Source organism: Lissotriton helveticus, chromosome 1_1 (genome assembly GCF_964261635.1).
Source record: "Lissotriton helveticus chromosome 1_1, aLisHel1.1, whole genome shotgun sequence".
NCBI classification, from domain to species: domain Eukaryota; kingdom Metazoa; phylum Chordata; class Amphibia; order Caudata; family Salamandridae; genus Lissotriton; species Lissotriton helveticus.
The window spans coordinates 1,178,221,894-1,178,246,594 of record NC_136057.1 but is presented as its reverse complement, the minus strand read 5'-3'; the positions used below and the strand labels follow the sequence as shown (position 1 = coordinate 1,178,246,594).

Here is a 24,701-nt window from a genome sequence, read left to right as displayed (position 1 = left end):
CATATTTCAGGTGACTTGAATATTATAGTGCATTGTATTTATTCTCTACTTCTCCTCTTGGGCCTTCACTTTCTTTTGGTGTTTGTGGAGGGAAATCCCGAGTTTTGAATGTAATCATTCATACTGGACCTTGATCTATTCGCACTTTGGGTGATGGTACGGTACAATCAGTTAACCTTACGTTCTCTTCACGTCTTCAGTAAAAAATTTCTACTCAATTGCCTCAATGAGATTATGATCAATATATGCTGATTTGTACACTTACGTAGTAAAAATGTTTTATTTGGGTTTGCAGCCCTGAAGAAGTCAATGATGCATTATTGTGCATGACGAAACAAGTGTTGGCTGCTTTTTGTTTGTACATATTGGAGAGATTATCATATTGAGTTCTGGATTTTTGGATATGGACAATTTGCTGTGCCAAGAGAAGAACACACTAATTGAAGGACTCTTAATAAATGGACATTGAAACGTGAATTAATTGGAACTGTATTATAATTTTGGATCTCATAAATTGTTTAGTGACTATTGATAAGCTTTACAGGTTTGAGTGCTCTAGGAGGGTATTCTTTAATACAAAGTAACTACCCCGCCCTATCCTGCTGTGTTAGTGGGCCCTGACAGAGGTTACTCCACCTGAAGGGTTCTGTAGTCACTTAGACGCATTCAAGAACAATAAATCCTCCACCTTACAATTTAATAGACCCTTTCTAATCATGTCACTTCTGCAGTTCAATTTTCAAGGTCTACACCCAGACATGCATGCCAATGTACTTATCGGAACCTAGTTTTCGATTTCTCTGGGCTTTTATGTTTACCTCTACTTTTTTCAGATAATCCAAGGATCAGTCAAACTTGACATCTCTCAGTTTTAATGTGTCAGTCATGGTACTTGGTACAGTGTGCTCCGTGCTGTGATGTTTCATGGAGAGAAAGAGAAAATGGTGATTAGTTCATTGGGTATGTTGCTTGGAGGTCATTGTGTGATTTCCATAACTTTGGATTCCTACCACCTACATAACACTTTTACCAGTTTCTGATCATTGTTTATGCTACTGATTATCAAAATTTCAGCTTGCTTGCAAACGTCCTCCATAGCAAAACTTATTGACTTTATTTTGTTCGTAGCTTGGAGTGTGAAATTGAAGTTCCTGAGCGGTTATCAGTGTCTTATGATCGACTTAAACATTACAATCTTGTAGAGCGATGTGTCGAGATACCGGTCAGGGAGGCGACCGAAGAAGAGATCACCTTGGTCCACAGGTACTGTCTGCATCTGTAATCCTTTTCCGTCGCTTTGTACTGTTTCCTTGTTTGCACCTGCAGGGATTTGCATCCCCCTCTTTTTTTAATCTGCACTGCTTTATTTAGCTTGGTAATTTTTTTAAATATTTCTATAAATTCATGTCTTTAGGAGCACACCAGTTGTTCTACAATATAATAGTAAGAATAATTTAAAGAAGTACTCATTACCTCTTTGTGGAGTATAACATAGAGGTGACCCACAATTACTTTTACCATGGCGAAGTGGAACCAAAATCAGTATTGCTGTGCAGATTATAAAATTCATTATGGTACTGTACTCAAAAAGGTTTTGATTTGACACCTATGCTACCAAATCTGTTAATACAGGTATGTAGTGCACAATCATTTGGATAAATATTCTGTTCCTACTCATTTTTAAAGTACACTTGTGAGATACAGTAGGGGCAGAACTGTATGGTTTTCTCATACACTAGTGACTTAAGCTTTTTTCTTCAGATTCAGAAATTCCTTTATTCGGGTGCAAAAAGCACCCATAAAAGTACATTATTCCTATAAGTTAAAATATCATACAAATCGCAGTGCACATAAAAACATGTTAATTCATGTAAGAACGCAGCAAATTTGAATGCAGTAAAACAATATAAGAAATTAATGGATATCTTCTTTATTTACCCAACATTTGTCTATTGTACGCATGCGTACACTAAACAAAGTCTAGGTTTAGGAAATTTAGGAATTTTCATATTAGTTTCTGTAAATTCTTCTTTCCTTCCATCTGAATATCCTTATCATACATGCCTGAAATCCCCATATACATATTGTGTAAGCAGTGCCTACAGTGCTCCATTTTCTGCATAACTTAAGTCAGGACCATTTGGTTGTATTTCCGGTGCCGCGAGAAACGTGAAATACACGTTAGTCAGTACCCAAACGCTTATTATCTTGTGAATGGTAAGCAGTCTTTGTATGGGAAATGCTCACTTTTTCACACGGATTTGAAATTCTGTTTGCATAAAATACGCAGTCGTATGGGCCACCAGGCCACACTGCGCATTGGTCGGCATTCACAGATTGCATGCCCTCGTTCTTTGAGATTTGTACACAATTGGTACATGCATTCTACCCAACTTTTCCAGACGTGTTTGTAACTTCAATTTGGACAAAATGTGAATTAGTCCTTAATGAAGGCTGTTTTTATGATCACATGCGTGTCTATATTTCAGCCCTCAATATTCGATTTCACAAAACAAATGTCATGAACAATGAATAGTTTTTGTTCCTCAAAATGAGAAACTTTTATTTTGTTGCTACATAATTTGCAAGAATCTATATAGGCTTCTGAGGGACGTTTTCTCATGCACCTCTGGTAAACCTAGAGCCCTAGGGTTCCTCGTGTACAAGGAGAATTGACTCGCCACTGCAGCATCAGTTGAGATAGGTTGCAATGCAAGGTGTAGTAAAACACATAAACCCTTTATCTACGTTTACACTATGCTCTAGCAAGTGAATTCATTCTCCATTGATGTCTGGGGTAATACACTGTTATTTGGTGCCCCGGCCAGGTGGCTCAGAAGTAGCGGGAGCAGAGTGGCCCCAGGTTCTTTCAGGTCCTTCACGCGTGCTGAAACATTTGAAAACAAAGCTATTTATTAACGAAGAGGAAGAAAATATGGCTAACACTCTAGATGGTTTCAGATGCTGGTTCCGCTGTTCTTTTCTCTGTCCCTACAGGAAATTTTTTTAAACTTTGACTCTGGTCCTCTGCCTCTGAAAGAACAACTTCAGTTGTTGGCCTGTGCACCGCAAAAAACGTCCAACATTCCTCGTCGTGGTGGGGTGTTTTCTGTTTGCTGTAGGGTTTCGCATCCATTGGGTATAGGGCCAATTTGTGGCCTTAGATGTCCTGTTTGAATTAGAACTGCAAATGTGATTAGTCATGAGTGTTGAGGGGTGGTCCGGTTTGGTTTTGTCATCTTTCAAGAGTAAGGTCTAAGATAAAGGTTTTCCCATCTTTTCCCAGTTCTTAGGGTTGAGCTTAAATCGCCCAAAGAGACCATGAGAACCTTGAAACCATCTATGCTGAGGCACTATGGTAGTTACTTTGGTTTGTCTGGGCCTATTCTCTTTGCACTTCCTCCTGAATCTTTAAGAAATAGATGGTGCTGGGTATAAGTCAACCAAGATGATGGCGCCAGTTTTGACTTGAGAGAAATAGAATTCAGTCATTCACCTACCTGAAAAGTTTGCTGGCGCAATTTGAGCTTGCATGCCCTGCTGATAGATTTGCTTTTTGAGAACCTTATAATTGATAAAAAGTCAACAAGAGTGGTTCATATATTGGAGCACAACACAACAGCGCTGTGCAGTTGGGCTCTGGTAGAAAGTGACCGAACAACTAACATTTTCAACAGGATCCGGAACTACACTCTCCTTATGAGAGCAACCCCACGGCTGGCCAGGTTGAAGCTGCGTCGTTTTCACCTAATGGATGCCAAACCCGTTCCTGAGGAAACCACATCTGAACCTATGCAATCTTGGGTATTTGGAGATGAAGGCACATTCTCTGACTGTTATGAGGGTAATGTGGATGATTGGCACCTCGACAGGATGGGTCCAATGGCAGGGGAGAGATAGTGTGAGCAATCACTTTGCTATCAAGCACGGGATTGTCACCTAGACTCAAACACACACCCTAGTAACTTTGTTAATGGTTCTGTTCCTACTCTTTATCTTACTTTTCTACCCACGTTTTATGTCATTCAGGACTCGGGTGTTGTGAAGAGGGTGCAGGTGTGTTTCTGTGCTCAGAATTTGCCAAGCTTTTCATTAGAACCGAAACTTCTCAGTGTTTTGCAACAGTGATATGAGGGTATGTTGGCCTTACTCAAAAGCAGAATTCTGTCAATAAAATACCAACAATAAAATGCATAATCCAGTGGCAGTCTATTAACTGGCCTCAGAGCGTAGCACAAGAGTCTGGAATTGAAGAGTGCAGGGTCAGTAAGTCAAGAGTACAGGACAGGCATTGTAAAAGCCCTGTGCTGGACACAAGTGCACGGGATTATGTTGCAGAGGCAGCTAGCTCATCAAAGGGTAAAGGGGCGCGTCTTCGTAGAAAAGCAAAAATTCCCCAAATCACCTGCTCAGTCGCATAGCAGGTAAGATGCTAGTGGGAAGCACTGGATGTGGGGTTAGCGCGCTGACTGGGTAGGACACTGTAAGCACTCAAGCACTGAGGAGTAAACTTTGGTGTGGACATTGGGTTAGGGAGACTGAAATACTGAAAGTGATGCTGTTATGCAAACACTGGATACAAAGGCCAAAAAACAATAACCCCGGGATAGATGGACTAGGATGAGGATACGTTGCCAGGAGCACCGCTGCCGAAACCTTTGTATGGAGGCGCCAACACTGATAACTAGAAATAAGGGGCTGAACCCTGAGAAGAATGCAATGACATGGGGACACTGATACACACATTTAGACACATAGGTAGTATGATATGCACACTAGGCAACAGGCAGCAATCCACAGACTGTTGGTCATGGATCATAGGAGGCAGGTTCATAGAGATACAGCAACTAAGTTGAAAAGTGTCAGCGCTTTGGACCAATAGATGAGACGAAACTTCCAAGAGCATTCTACCTACATGGGCGATATAATTCCCAATATTTACCATTAATGTTTTCCCTGAATTAACCCTCCACTTTTGCACCATTCAAACCTCTATATTTATCAAGCTATGTTCCTTCCACTATGGACCACTTAATTTGCTGTACATACTGTACAGTGAGTTACTCATCTCTTCTCTATACTCCCGGTTCTAAATTGATATCATTTAAACAATAAATTTCATCTGTGTTGTGTTGCATCATATTGTAGTGACATTTAAATCCGTTTCTTACCTCTCAAAAAGTGCAAAGGGCTTTTATGATGGTACCCCATTTATTATGCATGGTTGATAGTTTTGTTTTTAGGATGGACCTTGTGGGACTAACTGCATATGTAGGAAACTTTACAATGAGCCATTAGTACATCCTTGGAGGTTTCGAAAGCTTTCAAATTCACTTTCGTGATTTACTTTAAAAAAATATATAAATATGGTTGTGATTAATACGCTTTAATGTGTGTTTTCTTGTTTATTCAGCCAAGAATACCTCGAAGTTATAAAGAGCACCGAAACAATGAGCATAGAGGAGCTACAAAATGCCTCAAAAAAATATAACGCCGTATTCTTCCACAAGGTACACTAATAATGATAAAAATTACCAGTTACTTATGTAGGACTTTCAAAGTGTTTTAACTAAAATGGTTAAAGTTAACCAACTCGGTGGTATTCTTTTTATCCATCTTGGAAAGATTAAAAGTTGTGTTGGTGATGTGGGATTTGAATATATGACCATTAGGATATGCACTCTGCAATGATTTTTCAGAAGGTATTGTTTATATTTAAGTAATTATAACGCTCAGATCTCATATCTAAACATGACTCGTCATCAGTCCTCTTTTAATGACCTAAATAACTATGTGCTCTGCTTCTCAATTTTCTGACTCTCACCAAAAAGAGTATGTCAAGATGACATTGTTGTATTGCATTTGGTTAGTTTTTTAGGTCTCGCACAGGCAGCGCTTGCCCTGTCTCTTCGAGACATGCTGTATTCAGGATGTGGGAATGTATTTGTGACTATATATGTTTCATTAATGTATCGTTATCACATTGTACTGTGTATGTTGTGTCTAAACTAACTGTGATGTTAATTGAATGTTATTCTTTATTTCTGTGTATTCTGTATAAGTGTATTGTATAAGATTTAAGACTTTGCCGATGTTTTTGTGAAGTAAAATCATCAAAACCAGACAAGATTCATCCCCTTGTTTATACTCGCCAGGCTTGCATACTCGTGTAGAATGATGGTGTAGAAGGTTTGATGCAAAATTGACGGGTAACGAAAAGTAGAATTCAAACATATTTTGTGGCCTTAATTGCACTTTACTGATACGAATGACAGACATATCAAGTTTAAAACCACACTGCGATTTATGGTATAGGGGGTACCCTACACTTTAGTACAGTATTCAGGATATGGGCATGAAGCTCCGCCCACTTTCCCACACATCTTTTTAATTGGCTCCTATCACTGTCCTTTGTAAATAGTGACTGTTCGTTGGTCAACAGGCTTAGTAGTCCCTCCTTAGTACCAACTTTTTAATTCTTGTAACCTCCCATTAGGACACCCCCTGTTACATTTGTTGCTACTTGGTATGCTTCATTACAGCCTCAAAATACTATTTTCTTAAATGGTTTTCTCCTGCCTGCAAAAGAAAATAGTGCTTGAGGCTGTGATGCTTTTTATTTTTTATTATTAATTTAATAAGCGCAGACCCTCCCTATTCAGGCGAGAGACTACCGATTTGAAGGCTAGTCTCCCGCCTCCCGATTCTTGCATCAAGAAACCCAATGCCAGCACTAATCAGGTTACCTGCTGCTCTGATGTGCATTTTCATGCGAGGAAGTTATTTAGAAGAGCAATCTGCCCAAACAGCCTTATCCTCTGATATATTCCTTGCTTCCTCTACTGAGCCGTCGCCATTGCTCCCCACTGTGCTGAGATAAGTTATAACACCCGTTTGAAGGTTAGGAAGTGCTTTAAAGAGTCTGTTTCGTGCACCTGCCCCACTTTTTGAAAAACAAACACCCTTTTACAAACATCAAATCCCGCCCTCCTCTGCGCCCTTCAGTGAAGTAACGCAAGATTTCAATTCTTCCGCGACGCTGGTGAAGTTGAGTGGGAACCGGTAGAAAAGCGTTTATATATCTGGATCAGATGCAGGCTTTTACAGGATCTTTAAATGTGAAGAGGTAGAAGGTACTTCTGTCTGGGAAAGGTGACAATCTTAGTTACCAATACGTTATTTGCAAGGTCCAAAATTCACAAGGTGATAGATATAAACTCCAGACTGGATTACAGGAGCACCAGCAGTGCTGAATTTGTCAAACAACATTTTGATTAGACGCTTGCAGCTAGCTAGGTTGTACTGACATAGGAAATAGGCCATGGGCATCAAAATAAAAGGTTCCGCCCCAATGACGAATCATGTTTGACCTACTATCAGGGAAATCAAGAGAAAAAAGCATAGCCTGAGCCCGCCCCAAAAGCTATTGGTTTAAATGTGAGCTTAGGTAGGCCCAGGGTGTAGAACTCCGGAAACAAATCATTTTCCTGCCTCCTACACCCTGTGTAATAGTATTTCTTGGCGGTCTTCTGCACAGTAGGCATCTTCTGTGAAAGTGACAGACTGGAAGTACTGCACTGCCGGTGACCTGCTCCTGCAGGCCGGTGCACAATATTGCCAAGCTCCCAGTCACTGCTGTAGCCTGCTTCTGACACAGGTTAAGAAGTCAAGAACATTCAGTAAAACCGAGAAATTTGTGTTCCAACTCTGTTTTTGTTTGAACATTTTGTAAAGCTACCAACAATAAAATGTTCATGCCATGCCATTCTTCATTCACTCACTTTTTAATCTCCCTCTTCAAGAATTACCTCAGACATCAAAGCTTAGCGCTTTGTCCAAAATTCTTGGAGGGGGAGACAGGAGCATGTGAGCTGTTACAGTGTACACAGTGCACGGCTAGCTCGACACTCTAGGTACGCATTGAAACTCATCCATGCAAATGGACTATTTGCCAGCCATTTTTTTAGTACCACAAGTCGCACCCCTACGAAATTTTGTGTTAGTTTAGTTGGCTGTTCCCTGTTTGAACAGTCGTAGTCTCTATGGCCCAAACGTAAATTTTATCATTGACCTTCAGAGACAATTGGAAAAATTAAAGGACAGTCGCACAAAGCAACTGTGCGCCTTCATCAAAAGCAGTTCTGAATTACCTTTGGGTCGCATTCCCACTCTAAACACTAACACTCTTTGAAGTGCAGAGTGACTCTGCACTTCAAAGAGTGTTAGTGTTTATAGAGTGAGAACGCCGACTGGTGCAGAAAAAGTTTCTCACTCTGAAGCTACAGGCCCTGCCACGTGTGATGCACCTCTATGAAGCATACACACTGAGTGCCAGCACTGGGCCTAGCTTCAAAAACATAACAATAGAAATGTTTCTGACGCTAGACCCTGCTGGCACAGAGCGTGTATATTGCTCAGAGGTGCGTTGCACTGGCAGGGCCTAGCCTCAAACATTTCTAGCTACAAGTTATATGACAGCCCTTTATTAATGTAATAACTGCACTTTCACAATTGCTTTATTAACCTTCTTGCTTCTCAAATTTGCTTTTTTCTCGGGGGAAGAACCCCCTGAACCTTCCGTAAGATGTTCTTGCTGGCTCACTGTGCTCGCTCGCCACAGTGCACTCCACCAGAAAGTTTACGCCCACCACTTAAAATGTCACCAGCCACCACCGCCTGCGATCCATTTTGTGTTACGTCTGACCCATTTCGTGTTGCGCGTTATTCAGGTCTTTCCACCCACGCATATTTCTCCCTCTTATCGAAGTTAAAATGTTGGCATGTATGCAAGCGTGGCAGGTCTGGGCTCCAATAATGGCGGTCATGCTTTTATTCTGTTATTTGCAGCAAAAAACGCCTTTTATTTTTGTCTATGTATTTTGTTTACAATGGCGCACTCGCGCTTTAGCTTTAAACATCTTATGTGAAAGAGCGTGCGGTGCCGCCATTGTAACAAAAGTAAATAAACAGGAAAAAAATGCGTGCGCCTACCATTTTTTTTAATATTTATTTAACTTTTGTTACAATCGCGGCACACAAGTTTTAGCTGTACACATCTTAAGCTAAAGTGCGGGTGCCACAATTGCTTCAAAAGTAAAGTAATTGAAAAAAGCTTTTCTATTTCTTTACTTTTGGAGCAGTTGCGGCACCCATGCTTTAACTTAAGATGTTTAGAGCGCGATTGCTTTGTAATGTCACGCATATAGCTGTAATGTTTAAATGGTGGCTTGTGTTCTTTTTTTTTTTTTTGTATCCTAAGCTTGCTGTAAGTTTTTAAATAGAATTATGGCATCCGCCTGCCAAGTCCAGATTGCGGGCCCCAGGGGAAGTAAAGGTCGCAGACCAGTCTTCCCCTGGGGTATTTGCGCAAGACCGGAAGGACAAGGTGTAGGGGTGGGATTAGAATGGGATGGGATGGGATGGGGTGGGGTTTAGGAGGCTATAAGGAGTGGGAAGAGGCGGAAACAGCCCTTCTTAACTCCTAAGCACCACCGGGGGGTCGCAGAAAGTTTGTCGTCGGCAGGTGGGTGGTTGGGGCGAGGGCCGATTTGGCGATCGGTGGGTGTTTAGTTTGCAGGCTGTGGTAAGGGGCGTGTGGGTGTTCTTCTCAGGGGCTGCATTTTTCTTTAATACTTTGTTGTTCCTGCATTTTGTCTATTGTAGGGGGCGTGCGGGTGCTTTTCTCACGGGTTTCGTTTGTCTTAATACTTTATTGTGACGGAGTGTTTTCCTGTGGTTCCGGAGCTCTTCGCATTTGGTCCGGTAGGCTGCATTTGGTGTACGTTCCGGGTACAGTGTCGTGGGCGGGCGGGTGGGGCCGGCTTTGTTGTTGGGGCCTGTGGACCAGGGCTCCGTGTGTGGGTACGTGGCACCCGGTGTCGGCGTCCGGTGGTAGTGTGTGCGGTCGGCGGGCCTGGTTGGGCCTTGTGCCAGCGGAGGGAGGCGCAGGACGCTGTTTGGTCCCGGCGGGGGGGGCGGCCTTCGGCGCCCGGCAGAGCGGGAGGCGGCCTTGGCGGGCGGGCGGGGGGTGGGGGGGGCTGTCCCGGCTGCTCGTGTCTGGGTGGGTGGCTGCCGGCGGCATGCCCCGATTTTGGGCTGGTTCTGCACGGTACTGCGTGCTGGCGGCCTTGTGGCCGCGGGGTCTGGGGGGGGGAGGGTCGGCGAGCCTTGATGTGTGCCTCGTGGGCTGTGGGGGGGCGGGGCCACTGGTTGGACTGTCGGTGCTCCCTTTCCTCGGACGTTTTTCCCTGTGGGGGGGGGGGGGGGCGGCCGGGGGATATATGGGGGGGCGGTGCTGGTGCCCCCCCCCCTTTTTTTACGTTGGATGCTGTTGTCCCGGATGCAGGAAGAGGGATTGTTGTGTTTTCCGGCGGGTCCAGTTTAGGTGGGGGGGGGGGGTAATTTGCGCTTAGGCCTTGCTTTGGAGTTGCTGTGTGGGAGGGCCTGGGGGGGTGGGCGGGTGGGGGTTGCGGGGGCTCCGGAAGTAGGGGTGAGGGACCGCCTGACGGCGCGAGGCTCGGTGGTGCTCAGGGCTCACCTGGTTGGAGCGACCTGGTGGGGGGGGGTACCTGGCCCGGTATTGTACCGGCGGCACGTGGACTGCCAGCGGGGGCGCACGACGGCCTCTGGGGCGCTGGCCAGAAGCTGTAGGGGGGTCCGCGGCGGCCTGCCCCTCCATCGTGGGATCGCGCAGCACATAACATTTCAGCTCATGGAATTGATGATGCATTTGCTAGTGTGTGACGGTGTATGGTGTCTGCGGAGGGGTGGGGTTTGTTTGGTTGACGAGGCTGTGGTGATGCGGTAGGGATGGCGCGTGGGTTTGTGAAGGATGATGTAGTGAGTGTGGGGTGGCAGTTGAGTGGGGGCCACTAGAGGGGTGGGGGGGTTTCTGGTTAACGACTGTTTTGTTGTTGCTACAGGAGCTATGCTGGGTGCGGACTCTCAATGGGAACGACGGCGATGGGCACTCCGGCGCTGGAGGAGAAGGTCCTGGTTTGACGCTGAGGTACGGATATGAGAATGGGGGGGGGGTGTGGTTGGGGGGTTCCGGCTGGTTGGCCGGGGTGCACTGGTCTGTGCTACTTGAGGGGGCTGCGGGCTGCTGCGGCGGGCCGCTGGAGGTCTGTTCGTCATACATTAATAACAAGTGTAAGAGGAGAGACGGGGGCACATGTTGGGTAGGTGTGGGGAGGGGACAGGAAGCTGGAGGAGCACTCCGGTTGCGGGGGTGGGATCAGGGCGTGTTCTCACTTCAGCATTGGGGTTTTTTGTGCCAATGGGCGTGGCGGAGCGCTTGGGGGGCCCGGGGGGCCGGCTGCCTAGTGGATGGAGGGTCAGTTTAGGCGATATGGCTTGCCTGCGGCTAGGGCGTATAGTTAGGTTGAGTACCATTCGAATGGGTGGACTGGCTCAGTACGGTTGGATGCTGGGCGACGTTGTGCGAGGGATCGTTGGGGTGGGTAGTCCTTCTGGGTCATCTCGTGCGGTGGGGTCCATGGGGGCTTGGTGTCATACGTGGGGCCTGGGGGGGCAGGCGTCTTTACAGCTTGTCTGTTTGAGGGGGGCCCTCAGGAGAGGGGGTGGTGTCCGCAGAATGTCCAGCGGTGGTCCTTTTTGGGGGGTGTAGAGTGCGAGGGTGTGGCTGGAGGAGAGCGGGGTAGGAATGGGAAGTTTCTGGTGAGGCCTGCTGGCGGTGGTGGCATGACTGGCGCTGTGCTATGCTCTAGGGTTGCAGGGGTCTTGGGTTTCTGGTTTACCCCAGGTGGCGGGTTGCTGTGGGCAATGGAGAGTGGCGGTTTCATGGGCGGGGGTAACAGTGTTCGGCAGGGCGGCGCCTGGCGTGTCTGTTGGGGCACGTGGCGGGGTGCATGATTCCCGAACTGGGTGACGTTTTTGCGTTTGTTGCGTGTGAGATTGGTGGGTCTGGGTCCCGGGCTTTTGGGGTGAAGTTTTGGTGGTTGCTTATTGTTGGGGTGCAGTGGTAGCGGGGGTGGACTGAGATATGGGGGGTAGGGGGGTGCTGCTGGATCGGCATACTGGTGCGACAAGGTATTTTTGAGGACGCCGGGGGGACGGGGCGTTTGCTGAACGGGGGATGAGGGGAGGGGATGCCCTTCAAGTAGGACTAATTGTTCTTTTCTACTACAGGAGTTGGGTGTGGAGCAGGACCCCAGGCGGTCGCCTGGCGGGGGAATGGCCCCTTCTCCTGGGCGTGTCTCAACGGAGGGGGCTGAATGGCCAGTTCCTGGAGGAGTGCGGAAGGTTGAGGAATGCTGGGAGACGTGGGGGGTGTTGTGGCCAGTGCGGATGGCATTGGTGCGTGACAGCGGATGGGCCCGAGCTGCATGTAAGGGTGAGAGACAGACGTGCAGTGGGATTTCTCTGATATGGTTTGCACTGTGACTTGTGGAGGGGGGCACGGTGTGGGGTTGGGGGCGAGTTGGTCCCAGTTTGGAGCGGAGAGCTTATGACAGGGGGGCAAAAGTGGGGGCTCTGGACCTGGAGGGCGGTGTAGGTGGCTGAAGGGGGTGAGCAGGTTCCTGGGCCGGGGTTGGCCTGTTGGTGCATTGTTACACGTTGCAATATTCACGAGGTGGACGGTCGTCCATGGGATGGGGGGAGTCACCGGTCATGGCCGATTTTGGACTGCTAGTTGTCGCTTGTCCACACTGAACGCGGGTGCAAGCGAAGGAATTGCATCGAGGTTGGGGGACGTCAGCGGGGTTGTGGAGCCCGCCAGTCCACAGGGGAATGTTCCTTGTTCCTGAGAGTGGGGTACTGATGGTGGATGGTCGTTCACCACGGGGGTGATAATTGTCACAAGCAAGATTGTCACGAGCAATGGGGTGGATGGTCGTGCATCGCAACTGGGGCACTTGCAATGCACATGGTTTTGGCCTGCTGATCTTAGCTGTTTCCATGGACGGCTAGCTGGGGGTGGATGGTCGTCCACCGAGGATGGGGGCGCTTGACATGAGCATGGTGGAGGCCTGTGAGTCCTCTCTGTTTCAGGTGGAAGAGCGGACGGGTGGATGGTCATTCACCGCGTGGGGGTGCACTTGTGGTGCACAATTTTCGGTCCCATTGGAGAACTTGTTTGCGGATGGAGGCGAACACTTGGGTGGATTGTCGTTCACCCGGATGGGGGGGGGGGGGCGCGATTGGCGTGAGCAAGGTTTTGTGGCCTGGGGACTCTGGTGGTTGTTTTTGATGGTCGGCAAGCCAATGGGCGAATGGCCGTTCGCCGCGCATGGGGGCGCGTGACATGAGCAAGTTTCTGGTCCGAGGATCCTGACTGTTTCAACTTGGATGAGCTAATGGGTGGATGGTCATTCACCGCGTGGGGGTGCACTTCGGACGCACGATGTTTTGATCCCACTTTCCAATTTGGTTTTCTGATGGGCGAACACTAAGGGGTAGGATCGTTCACCGCAGGGGTGCGGTTGGCAGGAGCAGCTTTCGGGCCAGCGAAGCCTGGCTATTTTTGCTTGGAAGACAGTAAATGGGTGGACGTCGTCCACGGAGGAGGGGGACCTTGTCACTGACGGTTTGGCCTGTGCATGGTTGGTTGCTCTGGCTGTATGCAAAGGGTGGATGGTCGTTCACCAGAACGGGGGCGGTTGCCACGATCAAGTTGGCCAGGAATGCTATTTATCTGCCTGAGGGCAGGGATGGTGGTGGATGGTCGTTCACCGCGAGGGGGAGCACCTTTCAAGGGTGGAGATTGGCACATGAAGCCTGGCTGTTTTTGCTTGGAAGACACGAAATGGGTGGACGTCGTCCACAGAGGAGGGGGACCTTGTCACTGACGGTTTGGCCTGGGAATGGTCTGTTGCTCTGGCTGTATGCAAAGGGTGGATGGTCGTTCACCAGAAAGGGGGCGGTTGCCGCTATCGAGTTGGCCAGACATGCTATTTATCTGCCTGAGGGCAGGGTGGTGGTGGTGGATGGTCGTTGACCGCGAGGGGGAGCACCTTTCAAGGGTGGAGATTGGCCCATGCTATGTGCTGGTGTATGTGGGGCGCAGTCCTGGATGGTGGATGGGCGTGCACGGGGAAAGCGGGCTTCTTCCCGGCCCCAGATTTGGCCTGACAGGATGTGCTTGGTGTCTGGCAGGGTTGTAGGTGGTGGATGGTCGTTCACCAGCAAGGGGGACTCCTGTCACTGGCGGGGTTGGTCCCAGGAAGGTTGGATAATCGGGTTGCAAACAAGTATGGGCTTGGTGTTTTACTGTGACAGGGGGGGCATCTTTCCCGGTCGGGGATTGCCTCGAAATAGGGTATTTTGGGGCCCGTGAGGCATCGATGGGGTTATGGCTGGTCAGCCACAGGTGGCCACATCGGTGGTGGAGGCATTCGCTGCGCTCGGGGGGGTGGGGCAGGGAACCGCCCTCCGGGGTTTCCCTGGTTGGCGGTACTTTGGAGGGGTGGTGAGTCAAATACGGGCAGATCCACCCCTCGGGGGGGAGAACGGTACACTGGTGACTGATAGCGGGGGCGCGGGAGGCAATGAAAGGAAATTCAACAGAGGATGTGCGGAGGGCAAGTGAAGGTGAGAATGGTTAGAGGAAGGAGGTCACCGAGTGAATGGGGGAAGAGTCTAACAGGTGAGATGGTTTGGAGAAGGAAGAATGGAGAATGAGTCTGAAGGAGATGGGGAATGTATATTTGATGCATTTATGTACCATGTAATAAAGTTTAATGAGATGGGGAATGTATATTTGATGCATTTATGTACCATGTAATAAAGTTAAAGGAGTGCAACCTTGTCCTAATAAAATGGCCTTTTACGCTTCAAGTAACAGCGTGGAGTGTGGTTCTTGCGCGAGGCTTGGCTCTATAGCGCTTGTTTTGGGTTTGTGGAGCTCTTCATTCGTAGCCCAAGTCACCAAAAGCTGAGGCGGGGGTGGGCAGGAGTGGGGGGGGGATAAGAGTCAGTAGTTTCAGAACCCTGCCTCAGATCTGAAGCCTGGGGGAGCTTTAGATCATCTCTGTTATTAATAACACTCCGTCCCTGACCCCTTTGTCCAAAGCACCGAGCAGCTTCCCTCCTGCGCTCTTATATCATGCAGAGTGCGTCTCAACCGTGCCTCGTTTGTTTTTCTGTAGCTAATGTGGAGGGTGTTCGCTTCTCAGCTGCTTTATGTCGGCCCCATCACAGCTTCAAACCCAGGTCCCTTGCTGGAATGTAGTGCTGCGAGCTTAGTTGTCCATGTGCTCCACCAGCCACTATTTTGTGGGAGTTTATATCTCATGGCAGCTTTTCCTTCTCCATTTTCTGCCTCAGTTTGTTGTGGACTGTCTTTTTTGGAGGTTTCATAAAAGCAAACTCTGCAAAACCCAAATGTGCCATGGAACATTGTAAACTCGGTTTACAGTCTTCACTCACGCCTCCATTAGATGGTCCCTTGTTTTGTTTTACTTTTGCTCTTTGTCAGTGTTATGTAGCTTTGTTTCCAGGCCGTAGGTGCCTTACACTGTTGCCCAAGGCCAGGTATTCTACCCCTTTTATCTCTCGTTTTACAGTGCTGTTTTTATTCTGTAGCTCATTAACATTTCCGGCAGCTTTGTTTTGGAGTGAATCTACTGTGGCATCTGCAGCTTTATCATGCGAGAAAAACAAGGGCCCCCTGATTCAGAAATAATCTAATTCCTAGGACAGGGAAAAACAGATTGCATGTAACATTCCTAGGCAATAATAACAATAAAATCGGGAAAGGTTGCAATGAAGGTGGACATACAAAAACACACTATTAAAAAACTTGTATTTTAATATACATTTGAATTATGTAATTATTAGTATGTATTTTGTTTGAATGAATTATGATTATAAGAAAATTACAAAACATTATTTGTGGCTCCTGAAGAAGGCGTTTTTCTAACGCCGAAACGCGCGTCGAGTGATTAACTGCCACTTTTTGAAAGATTGATTATATGTTTTTAAGTTGTTCACTTATTGTTTTAGATTATGTTTTGTAATTTTCTTATGTAATTAGTATGTATTCTGTTTGTATGAATTATGATTATAATTCAAATGTATATTAAAATACAAGTTTTTTAATAGTGTGTTTTTGTATGTCCACCTTCATTGCAACCTTTCCCGATTTTATTGTTATTATTGCCTAGGAATGTTACATGCAATCTGCAGCTTTATCTCCAGGTTTTGGTGCCTTGGACTGTCACCTGCTGTCAGTTATTCTGCAGCTACATCCCGGTACTTTGTTTGTCTTGGACTCTCACCTGCTGCACAAGACATGGGCACTTTAATTTGGTGCATCTTCCACTTTTGCCTATTCATTTATTTTGCAGTGTGCTTGCTGTTTCAGTTCTTACTCACAATGCTGTGCATTTTTGTCGATTACTCCGAGATCTTTTAAAATGTTATTGTAAAGTGAACCACTTTTTTCGCATTTTCTGCAATGGGCAGAGAGTGAATTTAGTTTTGATAAGGTTCATCGTTTGCCTCTTGGTCTGTCTTACTCTATTTTCGTATAGTGTTTCATCTTTTGCTAGTTCGTTTTTGGCATGACGTGCCCAATCTGTCAGTCTCTCTTGATCTCTCTCCTGTGGTCTTTAACATCGTGCTAGTTCATTCTTTGACTATGCTCCCCCGCTCCCTACCTTGTCCTGTCAGTCAAACCTCATTTTACGTTCTCTCACCTTTCACTAGTTCATTAGTCCTTTGTCTCATCGACAGCTGACTTTCTGCGCCGCTCTTACTCCTTTCTGTGCCTCTTGCCTCTTTCTGTACTTCTTGCTTCTTTCTTGTTTCCTCTTTCTGTGCCTCACTTGCCTTTCTGCGCCTCGCTTGCCTCTTTCTGCTCCTTACTTGCCTCTTTCTGCATCTCGCTTTCCTCTTTCTGCATCTCGCTTTCCTCTTTCTGCGCCTCACTTTCCCCTTTCTGCACCTTTCTTCTTTCTGCTCCTTTCTTCGCTCTGTGACGCCTCTTCCTTTTTCTGCACTTCTTGTGCCTCTTTCTGCACCTCACTTGCTTCTTTCTGCACCTCACTTGCTTCTTTCTGTGCCTCTGCCACCCCATCCTACTCTGTCACCCTGTGCTTAGACTTACCTTATCTATATTAGGGAACTCCCACTGTGCTCACTTCCGTCTCACACACTGCACTTTTTCATTATTTATTGATGGTTGTACAGTCGTGGCCAGCATGACTTGCGGGTGGGGGGTCACGTGGGGAGGGGGTCACGTGGGGATGGGGTCATGTGGGGAGGGGGTCATATGGGGTGGGGGGTTCATTAAAAAAAAAAAATGCCTCCGGTCCCGTGTCGCATCTCCTCTCTCTGCTCCTCACAGGAAGAAGGCAGTCTCACTCTCCTCCCCTAAGACAATCACAATGCTGCAATGGCAGCGTTGTGATTGACTGGAACGCCGCCCGCACAGGCGTCTATGGGGCGGCCATTTTCTCCCTGCAGGCTGCATGCAGCCTACATGGAGAAAACGGGATAGTGCTTATGACTGGTTTGGTCGGCCCTGGGGCTGACCGAACAGTCAGTGCCAACAACAGTGGGCAAGCCACTCATCTCCTGCCTGGAAGAGGACCGCCCAAACCAACCAAACTCTTCTGCTTTCTCGCAGTGCAAGAAGCAGAAACATAAAATGGTATTCATAATACCATTTTATGTTTCTGCTTCTCGCACTGTGAGAAAGCAGTGGGGCGACGCTCCTCCACCCACGTGTAGGAGCCGCCCCTGGTGGTAGATTCTCACTGGAGGTTTTCTGTGTCTGTGCACCAGCTCTGTCTTGCTTTTACCTCCATAGAGTGCCAGCAGGTTATTTGAACCAGTTCAGGGATTCTTCTTTTGTTCTTCTTTTCCATGTCGGTTTATTGTAAACCTGCTTTCTAAGTGACTGGGACTCCTGCTCATGTTTACATGGCATCCTTGGTGTGGGCGACGTCCATTCATGTGAGGTTGACATTTCTAAATATGTAATCTTTGCCAAAGCTTGGATTACTGTGTACATCTGGGAAGCATCATACAGGTAGAGCCTGTTTCTAATGTGATGGTCCCAGACCCTGGATACACCTAGCCTTATAGGACAGTAGTCCGTTAGTACCCCGCAGTCTTCTTGTGTGCCAGGTACCAGAATACAGAAGACTCATGGCTCTTTTTAGGTCTCGCTAGGCATTGCTTGTGCTGTGTCTTCGAGACATGCTTTATTCAGGATATGGACATTCAACACGACCAGCGCTTCTTTCTGGTTGGTTAGTTGACCTTCCTTTCTAAATTCCTTTTCTCTGGTTGGTCAATACTGTCCATCTGTCCCACCTTTGTGTGCTTGGATCGCTTCCAACAGATATCACTGTAGGAGGCTGGCTTAGTATATGGTGCACACATATTCAAGTGAAGCACCTTGCACTAATCCAGACAACCCTTATGGTGATTTTAGTGGTCTTAGACGACCATAGAAAGCTCTCCAAGTGGTAGCTGTGGAGAGCAGCCTTCAGGCTTAGTCCAGAAGGAGTGTTAAGCAGCTTGTTTTATCAGACCTAATCATATAGTGTAGGTTAAACGAAAAAGAACCGCACATTGTAGTTATAAAAATAGGTATCTTTATTATACGCGGTCACTAACATATTGGTATATTTCCTACCTAGCGATATCAACACAATACACACAATATTTCAAATGGAACCAGGTAAATAAGCATGAGTACACAGTGATCTCCAGGGGGAGACCATTACCATATACTAAAGAAGTAGAATTCAAACTGTGACTGAAGTGGAGACGTGGACCAGAAGGCTCAGAAGAGCTGGGGACCCAAGGAACCACCCCAGGTAAGTACCTAGGAACCCCACGGAGGCTGTGTGGAGTGGAAACACAGCCGCGTACTCAATGCAAGACGATGGTAAAGTCGCTGGTGCAGTTTTGAAGAAGGACCCTTCCCAGTGGACCCTGAAGATACACAGTGGAAGATGGAAGGTTGTAGAGTCACACCACCTGTGGCTATCCCAGGAACCAGGACATCTACACCAGAAAGCCTGGTGCATAAGTGCAAAGTGACTTCGGAAACCGTCGTAGACCACAATGGATGACTTCAGTGAAGATGCCGCTGGCGAAGAAGGTGAAGGAGTCCGGTGGAATCCAAGGATGGATTCTTGAAGAGGAGCACCTGGAAACAGAGGGGACAGAGTCTATGCCACTCGGGAGTGACCAGGAGACACAGAAGACCAATGACCACCTATGACTGAATATGCAGGAGGGTTGATGTGAATGTAAATGTAAATGTAAAGGAATTTATATAGCGCAAATCACCAAGCGGTTTCTAAGCGCTTGCTTAGGGAACCCGTCCTGGTATTCCCCTGTGAGATAACCCCGGCAGGGTATCCGCAAGGTGAAAGCCAGGCATCCCGCCGCGAGGGGCCGTTGTGGAGATTAAGCAAGCTATTGCCCAGAGTCGCAGAGAGTGAACCCGTGAATCGAGTAGGCACCGGAGCGAGAATTGTCGAGTCCATGGACATTTTAGGACTCAAGACCCCGCCGAGCTGGGAATTGAACCCTGCTCCCGGGCTGACCTCTGCTTCCAGGTCTGCCTCCTCTAACCTGTGAGCCACACTTCTCCACTTGATGGAGACTTTGTCGTTGCAGCTGTGAGGACAAGGTGATAATGTGGAAGACCATGATCTGTTCACGAGCTGTCCCACGTCTGAAGTCCAGAACCAGGGGTCGGTGTCTGGCGGGTGCACCAACAAGCCTTGGCAACAGCAACAGACGTAGAGAACAAAAAAGGTGCAGTGTTGGGACCAGCAAGTTCCGAGGGACTCGCCAAGTGCTTGAGTCAGAGCAGGCCGAGCAAGCAGGTGAGCCCACTGAAGCCAAAGAAGACCCTCAAGAGGACCCACAGGCCAAAAGAACAGCAGTCTCAAGAGGACCTCGAGCAGCTCACCAAGAATGCAGGCTCACGGTTCTGAGGATGCAGTGAGGGTGAAGATTTTGTCAGGAAGAGATGCTGGAGGCTGGGGCTTCTTGTAGCCCTAAGATCTCTGGAGGACAGAGTGGACAAGCCTTGGCAACGGCAAGTTGACGCTGTGCACAGGGGTACTGTTCCAGTGGTTCTGACGAGGGATACTGGCCTCAAACTTGCTGAGAAGACAGTGCAGGCCTCGAGGGAGTTGCAGAACCACCACTTGTGTTGCTGAGCCTTTTGGAGTCCGTGGGTTCTATGGTGCAGCAGACCGGTCAGCTTTGTTGCTGTGTCTGCAAATGCAGGGGAGTGACTTCTTCACTCCTAGGGAGATTACTTCGAGTGTATTCGATGCCCACAGGCCTGTAGAAGAACCTGGATGAAGCACAGGCACAGATGACGCAGAAGACTGGCAGGACGACGAGACCAGGAGCAGCACGAGTCTTCCTTGATGCAGTCTCTGTTCCAGGCGAAGTCCAAGGTGCCCAGACTGTTGAAGTGGAATTGGTTTGGGATCTGAATCTGTTCCCACGACAGATCTGAAGAGCCAACCGCAGGTAAGCCCTTAACTACCAAGGGAAAAGGGTTTGGTACGATTCATGGATCCCTCCCAGAGGAGGGGTTGGACAGAGGTGAGGATGCTCCCATGTCCCTTGTCCCTTGTCCAGTTTTGCACCAGAACGGGAGCTAACGGCTCCCTGAACTGGTTCCAACTGGTGTATGCTAGGAGGGCACCAAATGTGCCCTTCCAAGCAGTCTGGTGGCGCTGGCAAGCGCTCCCAGCACAGCCCAATACACTACGTCCTGTCACGGAGGTGGTCACAACTCCCTATGACAGGAAACCTTTTGTTCTACCGTCTCCTGCATGAGCTCACCTCAGCAGGAGGGCAGAATCGTGTCTGTGGTGGGCAGCAGCACTAGCTTGCTGTTAGACCCTGGAAGGCTGGTACTGGGAATACAGGGGGGCTCCCTATGGGAGCCCCCCCAGCACATGGGGTCCTACATCCAACACTGGAATCTGTGTTGGGATAGTATTCCAACATGTTTGATAACAAACATGGTTGGTTTTGGTGCAGCCAATATATAGTTAGACATCTCAAAATTGATTTGATGTCCACTATGTGTATTAAATAGCTGATCACACTTACAAAGCCTGGAGAATTGACTCTGGGGTTTGTAGGGGGTGTCCTGCTCATGCAGGCCACCCTCACACTTATAACCTAGCACCCTGCCTTCTCGATTGGAAGGCCTGCCTTAGGGGTGACGTACAGGTTTTAAGTGCAGTGACCTCCGACATAAGGAAACTTATATCTGTTGTGAGAGGCACCAGTTCACCCATGCTGCAATGGCAGGCCTCTATTCACAGTTTGAGTGGCCTCCAATGTTCCCTCTAATTTTTTTCCTCTGTGTGCAGCAGTGAAGGGTCTCTGTATGCTGCAACCATGGCTATGTGCGCCAAGAACCAGACCGCGCGTGCGTGCGGCGCCAAATGTCACTCAAAACGTTTACTTTAGAAAGTGAAAAGATGGTGCATTTTCACACATACAGCGCCATTATAAGGGTCTTAAGGGCAGTTTGCAAATTCGATAAACATGCCATGAATTGATTACACAGGCAAGTACACTTCAAGTTTAGAAAAGCACAAGACTTCAACGGTGGTACCATCATAAGATTTTAATAAATATTCTTAACTGGAGCATTGTTCATTGGGTGGGGAAATGTTGAGAGCCTATACAATATCACATATAAACAATAAGGAAGAGGGCCATTCAGACACATCAAGTGGCATCACTAGAAGGGTAATCCTTGCCATTTTTCCAGTGCTGATAAACTCTATCTAGGTCAACTTTACCATTCAGGAGGTAGGCCTTTGTCCTCATCAGCATATCCAAATGCTTCTGCTCTAGTCTAATCCTCAATTTACTTTTGATAGTAGTCATGAGGCTGAATCCTCTTTCACAATCTGCTCTAGATGCTTGAAACGTTGCGCAGACATCAAAAAGCTGAGACACCACACTATACTCAGCAGCATTGCGTACAGTGAAATTCACCATGTCTTGAAATGTGGTAAATAACCCACCCTTTACATGTTCTGCCACCACATATTTATAGTCTCTGTATTGTCGAACAACATCTTCTGGTGTTTCACAGTCACCCAGGACCAAGACATTTTTATACTTTTCAACAAGTCTTTGTATATTCTCAGTCCCAAAATCAAAATGTGATTGTGTTGCTATTGCCTGGATTTCAAAACTTGACCATTCTTTCAGCTCCTCTTCAGGGAACCTTTTTTTGCATGTGCTCACAAAGAAGGGAAACAAAAGTCAAAATAGGCCCACTGTCAAACTCTTGACTTTCCTTGTACAACACCATCAGATCTCTTACATTACTGCTCCAAAAGACAGTGTCCCCCAAATACGGTTGCTTAACTTGGCCAATCTTTGCTCTTGCATACTGTACAGCTTCAAAAGTAGTCCAAGAACTTTTTTGGAATAGTTTGCACAAAGATGCAAATTCACCCAGAATGTCATCAAGTACTGCAAGTGAAATATGGTAGTTGGAGTTTGATAGCTTTTTGTAACCATTTTTAGCAACTGGATCATTCTCCTCAACTTTCTCATGCTCAAAGTACTTAAGAACAGCCACGTAATTACGAATTAGTGCACCACCAGCAAAATTCCTTGAAAGCCACCGGACATCATTCAGTGGTCGAAAAGAGACCACGTCACATTCAGTGACCGATGCAATTTCATCCAGCTTGGACTTCCTTGCAGGAGATCTGGAGAATACAGTGTAGACAGTCCGCAATAATGTCTCCATCTCTTTAATCATTGGAACCCTCTTCCAGGCATCATTGTTTAAGGCGAGTAGCAACACCATTATTCTTACCCAGCATCACAGACGCACCATCTGATGTGAACATTACCATTTTCATAAGGTCCAGCTCATTGGCAGTGTAGAATTCTTTCACAGCAGTAGTGATAGCCTCAGCAATAGTCTGCTTCACTATGCCCCCAAACTGTGTTTTGTGCTCTAGTGATGTTACAGGTCGGAACTTGAAGTACAGGATGAACATTTTTGTAACAGAAATATCTGTGCTCTCATCAATTATCAATGTGTGATGTAAAGCGTGCCGAAGTTCTTCCATAGCTTCACAGTGTATCACGCTATTGATGGCATCAAGGAACTCAAAGGCATAGTTCTTGCTCCTCCAGCTGTCTGGTATCTTGACCTACAAAGCTAGGTGGTCATGGATGTCTTGTACAGATAACATTGAAGTATTCATCTTGACTGCCAGCAACACGTTGTTGATGAGAATCTTTATCTCCTCAGGCATAGATCTTTGGCGTTCAACTACTTCCATTCTATTTGCTTTGTCAGTGGCAGTTTCTGTCAGCATTGCCCACACTCCATAACCAAACCTGGCAGCAGCACTTCTGTTTCTCAATATTACCATGGCAGGCTTGTGTACTTTGCTAAGTAGATGGCATTTCATGTAATCCAGTTTCCAGCCATCACTCCATTTCTTCCCTGTGGAAAAGTCCCCAACAATCCTGGCTTTGGCACATGCTTTGCAAACCAAGCCCACGTCTGGACTGTATTGAAATAGTTCCCCAAGTTGCACGCGAACCTTGCTTCGTGATTTCTGTGTCTCAGCCTCCACAATTTCTTTCATCCACTCTTCCTTGAATACAAGGCAACATTTCTTGAATACAAGGGAACCTGCAACAGAAGATGCACTAGTTTAACTCTACCAAACAATTAGCTGTTTGTTCTGCCTGTACTCACGTCTGCCTGTGCAAATACGGTCTCCCGAAACTGCAAAAGAAAAGGGGTGCAGATTGTGAATCTATTTACCCAGCAAGCCCCAACCCAACGAGGAACGTAAACAGAATTACCTTGTCTTTGTGGGTACGCGACCCTGACCACTCAAATCCAAATACCTTACAGACTGGAAACCTGCTTTTGAAGACAAGTTAGTGAGCAAACGCTCGAAGAATTACAAACTATGAATGGGACCGGTCTAGAGACCCCAATAGGAAAAATTACCAAATAATTACCTGGGATTCCAGCCTAGGACAAACCGGGATGTGCCCATGTGTTCCAGTATTAGCATCCGTTATCTTAAACTAGTCTATAAATCTGAATCACAGGGAAAAGCTGCATCACAGAAGGTGTAACACAAAATACAAACTGTGCAAATGGTTGAGGTGGGTGAACAAGGTAATCCACAGGAAGACTGAGCAGCACACATCCATCAAAAGATCCCACCTGAAGAGGATGCAGTGGCGTGCAAAAAATATGCTAACTACGTTCAAGCAATTTTCAGGCAACCATAAATATGTCAAGATAACTCTGATAAATGATGGACCTGCTGCAGAGAGATCTAAGTTTTGTCTACTAGAAGTTGACTCATCATTAATTGGCCGAGGATGTTAAAATGCCTGATGAAAAGCTGGTGAACCATGCAGATCACAAATTACATGCAATGTAAATAGGTCAGTGCATTACTGCTTCTGTCAGAAAGCTCATTTTGTTACTTGCAGTTTATAAGTTTAAATCCTAATTTAGAACAGCGAGCTATTAACTACCAAAGAGCTGCATTTCCATTCATTGCAATGGCAGAAAACCTGCGACAGACCACCTGATCGGAAGAGTAAAAACTTTTGATTGTAATACCTTTAAGGGTGTTTTCGAACAGTAAATAACATTTTTTTTAAAAGTTCAGCCTTAAATTTAAAAATCTGCATCAAGAGGAATAACCTTCAATCTTGTTTTA

At 46.8% G+C, this 24,701-nt stretch overlaps 1 protein-coding gene across 3 annotated transcripts in view; it reads left to right on the top strand.

Moving 5' to 3' along the window:
• Positions 1-24,701, top strand: part of HDAC10 (histone deacetylase 10) — a 527,678-nt gene that overhangs the window by 140,254 nt on the left and 362,723 nt on the right. For all 3 annotated transcript variants that reach the window (XM_078656727.1, XM_078656714.1, XM_078656722.1), the window contains exons 4-5: positions 1,129-1,263; positions 5,414-5,510. In XM_078656727.1, the coding sequence (XP_078512853.1) occupies positions 1,129-1,263; positions 5,414-5,510 (232 nt within the window). The remainder of the gene's footprint in view (positions 1-1,128; positions 1,264-5,413; positions 5,511-24,701) is intronic.